This window comes from Asterias rubens, chromosome 2 (assembly GCF_902459465.1).
Source record: "Asterias rubens chromosome 2, eAstRub1.3, whole genome shotgun sequence".
Classification (NCBI taxonomy): Eukaryota; Metazoa; Echinodermata; class Asteroidea; order Forcipulatida; family Asteriidae; genus Asterias; species Asterias rubens.
Window position 1 is genome coordinate 20,605,036 of NC_047063.1, and position 8,868 is coordinate 20,613,903.

Consider the following 8,868-nt stretch of genomic DNA (forward strand, 5'->3'; position numbering starts at 1 on the left):
ATAGTGGAAAGCTTCCCTTCAAATATTACTAACTAAGGTTGTGTGGTTTTTGAGAAATGAGTAAAAACAAGTCACAAAATAGTTTTGGTCTCATGAAACCAAAATTATTTTAGCATGTAAAATCCCCTTAACCAGTTATGATATTATACCAAAAACCATAGCATAACTGGTTAATACGTTTTTACATGCTAAAACTGAGACGAAAATTATTACTTTTACTCATTTCTCAAAAACTACAGCACCCAGTAAGTAAAATTTCAAGGGAAGCTTTCTACTATCATAATCTTCAAACTGTGTAAGTTTAATGTTTATCTGTGGACATTGTGTTTTTTTTTAGGAAAAAGTACATACACCCTTTAAAGGCAGTGGACACTATTGGTAATTGTCAAAGACTAGCCTTCACAGTTGGTGTATCCCAACATAATATGCATAAAATAACTAACCTGTGAAAATTTGAGCTCAATCGGTCATCAAAGTTGCGAGATAATAATAATAGAAGAAAACACCCTAGTCACACGAAGTTGTGTGCATTTAGATGGTTGATTTCGATACCTCAAGTTCTAAACTTGAGGTCTCAAAATCAAATTCGTGGAAAATTACTTCTATCTCGAAAACTACTCGTCCACTTCAGAGGGAGCCGTTTCTCACAATGTTTTATACTGCCAACCTCTCCCCATTACTCTTTACCAAGTGAGGTTTAATGCTAATAATTATTTTGAGTAACTACCAATAGTGTCCACTGCCTTTAAAGGAAATTAAAGCAGCCCTGTCCTTGTTGGGGAGACAACAAAGGGGTATGTATGATTGTTGCTCATTCTCGCTTGACTAGTTCTAGTCGCTAGTAGCCTTGATCAAGGCTGTGTAGAGCAAGGATAAAAACCTCAGCCGCCCGACTGACCTCTAAAAAGAATAGCGCACCGCACTCTCACGCACACCCACACCGCCTGTAAAGTACATGTAAGCCCCACACATCTCAAGCCCAGCATGACGACTCACGGGGCTAGGATTTTGGGCGATAGCGGTGCGTTGAATAGCGGTGTGTGTGGGACTGTTGAAACGATCGTTTATGTGCTTCCTTGTTAAAGACAGTCGGGGGACCGGAACAGGAGTTGCATTGCATTCGGGCATCGCATTCGTGCGATTTTTAGCTTTTGGCAAACCATATTACACAGCCTTGATCAAGGCTAAGTTGCTAGTCAAGAAGAAGGACAAGTAGAAATCATCCTGTTGTATCATAGCTTTTGTGAACAGAACCACTTTATGTGAATATAAGCCGTCGGAAAGGAAGGTCCGCTAGCTTACAACGTGGAAGGACCTCTTTACCAATAGCATCGCTGATTCAGGCTCACGGTAAGAGAGCACTACTATCGTTACCCTTGGTAAATTTACTTTAAACAAAGTACATACTATAGCCAAGAAATCAAGCTTCAGAGTGAAGATGGTAGTTCTTCTCAGCTGGACTGAGCGTACTATCTCTTGGCAAGCCACCCGAACAGAAGATTAGGTAATACATGTACATGTACTTGAACTTACTTGAATCCATCGACGCCATCACACAACAGGGGAGGAGACGGTGGTTCTGGTTACAGTCTACCTCCATGTTGGGTGGGGCAGACAGCTTAGATAAGGTTGTAGAGCCCCCGACATTCTTTAGGAATTTGTCCACATGTCCCCGCTTGAAAGTGTTCACGGTAAAAACAGGATTACAGCCAAATTTCCACATGATTTTTCACAGTAAAAAGCAATATTCAAAAAATGGAAATTTGGTTGGTAATCCTGTTTTTATCAAGGGATAAATTTCATGCTAAGCAAACTTGTGTGCTGAGCAGCTCTATGAAATTGGGCCCAGGGGCCAATTTCATAGAGCTGCTTAAGCAAAAAATTTGCTTAAGCACGAAAAAAGCTCGCTTATTTTACACATGTTACTGGCCAAAATTTCATGCCACATACATTGCTTGTGACTAGTATTTAGCTGTTGTTTACTTAGCATATTAATTGAGTGGAGTCTTGGGCGGTAATCTGATTTTACTAAGCAATGAATTTTTTGCTTGAGCAAAATTTTGTGCTTAAGCAGCTCTATGAAATTGGGCCTAGGACGTACGCGGCTACTTTTTATGTACGCAGCACCTTTTGTACGCGGTTTTGGGTTTTTCTCATAGATATAGAATAGAATAAGGCGCCTTGTCAAAACCTCCAAGCTGTTCCATTCCGCGTGCATTCTGCGGGAGTCCGCGGATTTTTGTAACAAAAGAACCTGTAGCAACCGGGCATGTCCACGGCCACGACGGCTCATTTACATGTCAATAAACATGAATATTCCGGGGGCTCCGCGGAGCGACCGGTCGGCCATTGTAAGGTCCAGCTTATGAGCTGACCGGCGGAACCGCGGAGGAACGTAGGTGGTTAACAATGGTTTTACCTTAATTTGCAGATTAAAAAGCAAAGCGAGGGTGGATGTGTAACTAAAATCCATTTCCTCCAATGTGTGATTTTTAAGACTTGGTTGGGCCTACATTACCAAAACATGAATTTTAAAAATGGTTGTCTTTATTCCCGGATTCGACAAAAGTTCCAGGCTACGTGCAAACTCCGTTGTAAGCTAACCCTCTAGTCACTGCACCGCCCGAGTTTCTGAAAACCAATTTTTCAAGATTCTTGCAGTAAACAACTTGAATCGTAGTTCAATTTTTAAAAGATAGCTTAATATTTATGCACATTTTTTTACCCTTTTGGTAATGATTGTATAAAAGTACAAGCTCCCATTGGGAACAATAATCGGCTCTCGAATATTTTTTTGTAAGGATAAAATGGACACAATAGATTTTCAAGGCTTTTATCTGGCTCAATGCTCATACTAATTAAATGCGAAGGCGTTAGTTTTCGACAATATCATCATTAATGATGAATAAATACAGTTTCCGTTGTGTTTACTAATTGGTATGAGCTAAATTATTTCATCGAAGCTAATGACGATGAAATAATTTAGCTCATACCAATTAGTAAACACAAAGGAAACTGTATTTATTCATCATTAATATTGATATTGTCGAAAACTAACGCCTTCGCATTTAATTAGTTTGAGCATTGAGTCAGATAAAAGCCTTGAAAAGCTATTGTGTCCATTTTATCCTTACAAAAAAATATTCGAGAGCCGATTATTGTTCCCAATGGGAGCTTGTACTTTTATACAAACATTACCGAAAGGGTAAACAATTGTGCATGAATATTAAGCTATCTTTTAAAAATTGAACTACGATTCCAGTTGTTTACTGCAAGAATCTTGAAAAATTGGTTTTCAGAAACTCGGGCGGTGCAGCGACTAGAGGGTTGTCAGAGTATCCAGGGGACAATTTTAACTGTTCGTTCTTACTTTCCAAGCGGAAAACATTAGTTTCTTATTTATAAAATCCCAAGTCACCGTCACCAATAAACAAATCTACACACCTGTGCGAGTGTGTCTCCATGTCAAAACAACCAGATAGTCTGGTTTGTCCAATGTCGGGGGGGGGGGGGAGCCACAGTTTTAGACACCGGTGTTTCTATTGGCTGTTGAATTTACATATAGCGCGTAACGAATGTTTTCATTGGTCGATTTTGCCCTACTGCCAGAGCAGCATATTGTATTCAACATCATGGAAGAAAACGTTAAGTAGTCGCGGCGGCGGTGATTTCTTATTAATTTAGCATCGTTTTTCTTGCGGAAATCGATTAAATGTGAATGGTTTCAAGTTAAAAATCGATATTTTTGTATCAAGCATAAATGTTGCAAATTATGCTTCGCAAATTGGATCGCAACATTTGCGATGCACTTTTTACAATTGCATAGCAAATCATCAAAATTGCATCACAAATTGCGATGTGATACAGGCGAAATCGTTCCCTGATTATCACAAGCGCTGGATGGTGTAATTGTCTTGTCGGTGCGGCCTGTCCGCTTCCAGGAGGATGTTATTCATGAGTAAAAAATGTATTGTTCTGGAAGAGCACGGCCGGTCCGCGTCCAAGCCGCTGATATTTATGACCTGAAAATACAACTTGTTTATTCATGAGACTGATTGTTATACTAACAATAGCGCCCGGCAAGGATAGCTCATTAACTTCGCCGCGCTTCAACGCACATGGCCGTTCTTCCACAGACTGTCCGAGGTCCTTAGCAACGGCGGTATTTGCTGTCCAGTCCGCAGACTGTCAGCGGAGGAACGCCCGGGAGGTTTTGACAAGGCGCCTAACTAGATCGGCCGCGCGTACAAACGCGGGTTCTGGCATGGGGGCCGCCATTGCCCATCTCTCGTGTACATTTTCTGTGCGTTGCCGTCAGCACGTAACTAGTATAATGGAGATCAATGGGAAGGGTCTATTAAAATAACTAGAGTGCATTTTGGCGACCCCAACCAAAAACTGTTTCGGTTGTTGGTCGTTGGTTCTACTGTTCAGACTGAACGACAACCGAGTTGTGAGCTCGGTTACCGTTTTGGTTGTGACGTCAGAAACAGTTTTTGATTGAGGTCGCCAAAACGCACTCAGATTGGCCGCGAGTACATACGCGCCGTTGCCTGTGTAAAAAAGTTTTTGTTCGCCATGGATGCGGCAAAAATTTCACGTTCGAAAGGCGACGCGCGGAAATGAACACGGGAGATAGGCCTTTGACGCGCTAAATGTCACGTGCTGACGGCAACAAGTCACGTGCTGACGGCAACGCACAGAAAATGTACACGAGAGATAGGCAATGGCGGCCCCCATTGTCCTATTCAGTCAGTATAATGGAGATCAATGGTCCCTTCCCATGAAATGTGTAAATTGCACATAGCGCGTGCGCACTAACGTTTTGGTTTGCAAAGATTAATGAGGGAACGTCGCGCTGTTTTGTACATGGCTAAGGGGTGCGTGACGTAGACGCGATTGCGCGTCTGCTGCTTAGTGCACAACTCTATGGCGTTTGCCAAGCAACAGGGTCTGTACCATATAGCTCTATGGTCTGTACGCATGCGTGAATGTGATTAGCATATTTCATGGGAAGGGTCCATTCTATATCTAGTCTATGGTTTTTCTACACGCTGGACAACTGTAGTGTGCGCGGATGCCACTTTCAATCCGTGTCGGAATCTTCGACACGGATGGAGATTTATCAAACCCACCTCCCGGTCAGGGTTGGTTTCGACACGGATAGTGCGCCTTATCCATCGACACCGTGTTGAAAAGTTGTAGTGTGAAAAGGTCAGTGCACATTATCCGGATCGTATCCGTGTCCAACACAGAGATTTTTTGGTAGTGTGAAAAGGCCTTATGACTAGACCAAACATTATTTAGTTTCTGAAAACGGTTACAATGTGGTACAACTTCAAAAGATTGATAGTCATGAAATAACGATTACTCAATACAAAAATTAGTCTCATTCAAAACATGGTTGGTCAAAAACTACCCCACACTTCTTTTTTATAAATATTAACCACAATTAATAGGTTCGGTCACAACTTCTCACAAAAGACTTTGTACTGTATTAGCAATTATTCGGTTCAAACAGACGATCCAGAGTCGCGCCGAACCAATCAGAACTAGGGGCGACTCCAGGTCGACCTAAATCAATTTGAACTAATTGTTTTCACATAAATCTAGTATTCTACGACAAAGGGTGCGGCAAAGACGATTCGGGAACAGTGTACACGAACAATGTAGATTGCACTTGGCGTGTACATAATGTACAGTATGTTTTTTTGTTTTCCTGACATTGACATTGCTTCAGGATCATTATGCTTACTCGTGCTTTCGTTCACATTATGCAGGTTGGATCGAATCACCATGGTGGGAAGAACGAAGTGGGCTGCAGTCGTAATTGCAGTTTGCTCTATCTTGTTTTGGCTGCGTATTGGCATTAATCAGAAATGGCAGATAATTAACGCTACCAAAAAAACAAAACCAATGTCAGTGTTTCGTTCGGAAAATGGGATGAACCAAGCAAACTGGGCCCCAAACCAGCCTGATCCCGCAGTTAGAAACTGGACCTCAAACCAACCTGATCCCGCAGTTAGAAACTGGACCTCAAACCAACCTGATCCCGCAGTTACAAACGGTCATAGCGTGACACTGACCATCCACCTTGCAGCGACTCCTGTCATACTTAATCAGCTTTACTGCATTGCAATACGATCAGCAGCACTTTTCTGGTCTCCGAAATTAGGACGCATAGGACTTATAATGGACGCAGAGTCACAGAGAGACCATGAGTTTGCCGCACGACTCAAAGCACAAGAGGAACTACTTGGGTTTACCTTCGAGATAATGTATCAGCCGCTACCGCCATCGGGGTTCAGCTACTTTACCTCCATGGGTCACTTCCCTGGGAGGTCAGCTAGTTACAACAGGCAACTTTGGAATAGCTTCTTCATGGACGAGTACGTCACTACATCAATTGTGGCGTGGACGGACGGCGATGTAATGTTCACCTCCCCAGTCATTCCGGAAAGCATCCTCAACGGTGACAAAATCCGAATCTTTGCCGAGCCTGCCTTCTTTCATAGTAAACCTGCTGAATCCACTGCGTTTATTGCTCTTGGGAAGAAGGCGGTTGCTACGTTCACGTGTTTTCCTCTGTACCTGTGGCGGGACACCATAACGAACTGCCGGAATCACATTCTAAAACACATGAAGGTATTTAAAAAGTAAAACATATTACGAGTTTTATAACGAAGTTTTGAATTATTTTCTGATCTTATTTTAATATCGGATCAGGAGCCAGTTTTATGAAACGGGAATTTGGACAAGGTTCCTTTGTATGAACTTAAGTCGTGTCCTTGTTTTTTTACCGGGATGACTATCAGGGTGTCTAAAAAAAAAGGTAATCCTACTGCAAATGGTTTGTATGGCCATACTATTGTTTACCAGCAGAAAGCATGCCATCATCTTAAAGCCGAAGCCTTGTGCTTTTCAATGATATATTTGGTCACATGTCAGGGTCACGCATCATGGAGCACCACTGTCTTGAAGTTGTGGTGCAAAAATGCAGTTGGTTCACTTTTGAACCCATGTCATTCTGGCCTTCAGACACAATGGTATGAAACCAGAAGTTTTTAGGCTAGAGTACACGGAAGCTATTGGAGAAGACCGAGAACCACCAGCAAAGAAAACAAGTGGGTAACTGTGAGAAAGTATGAAGAACACGAGACCAGCCTCAACCTCAACAAAAGAAGTTCAGGAAGGCCAAGGACAACAACATCTCAGGAAAACATCGCTGCCGTACGACATCAACTGATTGTCCACCCACTAGAGCCAAGTGTACGACGAAATGGTGCTGGACTGAGCCTCGCCACTTTTAATCGGATCACTCGTCTGGACCTTCATTTCCATCCGTTCCACATCCACAACCGTCACAAACTTCTGCCTGCTGATTTTGCAAGAAGACAGACTTTTTTTGTGAGTGGCTTCTTGAGTCTTGAGCGGTGGGAGAGAGATCCAAAGTTTCTGGTGGTTCTCAGTCTGGTAATGCTTCTCCAAAGGCATATTCCATGTATGTAGCCTGCAAATTTCTGGTCTCATAAAATTTCTTGACCACAAAGATTCTCTGTTCTGCCGTTAGCTGAACCATTGTGACAACTTGAGGTTTACACACTGCATTTTTGCACCACAACTTCAAGACGGTGGTGCGTCATGATGCGTGACCCTGGAATGAAACCAAAGGTATCATAAAAAGCACAATGCTTCGGCTTTAAGACGATGCCATATTTTGTTCTGGTAAACACATATAGTTTTGCCATAAAAACCATTTACAGTAGGATTACCTTTTTTTTATACCCTGTATACATCATCAAATTCGACCAAGTAAACTGGCGAAATTTTCTGGATATCATGTTTTTAACATGAATGCAAAAATTAAATGATTATTTCAGAAATCCTCACGCCTGGAACTGAGTTTTTTTCACATTACAGGTTCTCTTTTTGTCTTTATTGTTTTAGGTAAAAGAGTTCGAGGAAGCATTCGTCAAGTTCCGTGGATACCAGTCCTTCCCTGTAAATATCTTGTTCTCGTACGCATTTTACTTCGAGCATGATCGTTACGATTGGCACTTTCGGCTCCCACCAACAATGTCTCTGCAACAGTACAACAAGGAGTTTGTGTCGCCAGGTTTTGGCTTTGAAATAACCGACTTAACACCAGTAGCGTGCAACACTAAGCACAAACCCTACTACAATCCTAAGCGTATAATTAGTCATTTACAGGGTCACTGTACGGCTATGCACTACATTGGTAAACGACCTGAACAATGTGAACAATTTCGAGGTAAAACGGACTTTCAGGTTTTCGAACCAAGACGGTTAGGGAAACATAAGATTGCCCAGTGGTGTGAAGGGGCAATCAAAAACCGGGCAGCATGTGCCGCAGTCAGTGATGCTTATTATAAGAATGTTGCAAAACACGTCCAATTTGGACTCAATAACTTTGATCTAAACAAAGTTAAAAATGTTGAAAAGGCCGCCATGGAAATGAATCTTACTTGCCGCAAGTTTGAATAGTTAAATTAGAAAAGTTAAAAAGACTGGTCTTTGACAAATTACCATACGTGTATATTCCCTACTTTTTAAAATCCCTTTTGCAGCCATTATACACTTTCGGAACAGGTTTACAAATAACTTAAAGGGTTTATAGAAGGTATTTGTGAAAGACTTCTCTTGAATTATTATTCCATGACATGCTTTAATTTTTGAGAAAACATTAAAACCTTATCAATTCTCGATATCGAGAATTACGGATTTATTTTAAACACATGTCATGACAATGCGAAACGTGCGGAAACAAGGGTGGGTTTTCCCCGGTTTTTTTTTCTTCTCCCGACTCCGATGACTTATTGAGCCTAAAGTTTCACAGGTTTGTTATTA

At 41.7% G+C, this 8,868-nt stretch overlaps 1 protein-coding gene across 2 annotated transcripts; it reads left to right on the plus strand.

Moving 5' to 3' along the window:
• The first annotated feature begins 896 nt into the window (after positions 1-896).
• Positions 897-8,657, plus strand: LOC117307020. Of its 2 annotated transcripts, XM_033791653.1 has the most exons (4): positions 897-1,350; positions 5,781-6,006; positions 6,043-6,645; positions 7,948-8,657. In XM_033791653.1, the coding sequence occupies exons 2-4, from the start codon at positions 5,797-5,799 to the stop codon at positions 8,503-8,505; spliced, it is 1,371 nt and encodes a 456-aa protein (XP_033647544.1). In that variant the 5' UTR covers positions 897-1,350; positions 5,781-5,796; the 3' UTR covers positions 8,506-8,657. The 2 variants fall into 2 exon arrangements, with proteins under 2 accessions (XP_033647544.1, XP_033647543.1); XM_033791652.1 differs by having other exon boundaries at positions 5,781-6,645.
• The last annotated feature ends 211 nt before the right edge of the window (positions 8,658-8,868 follow it).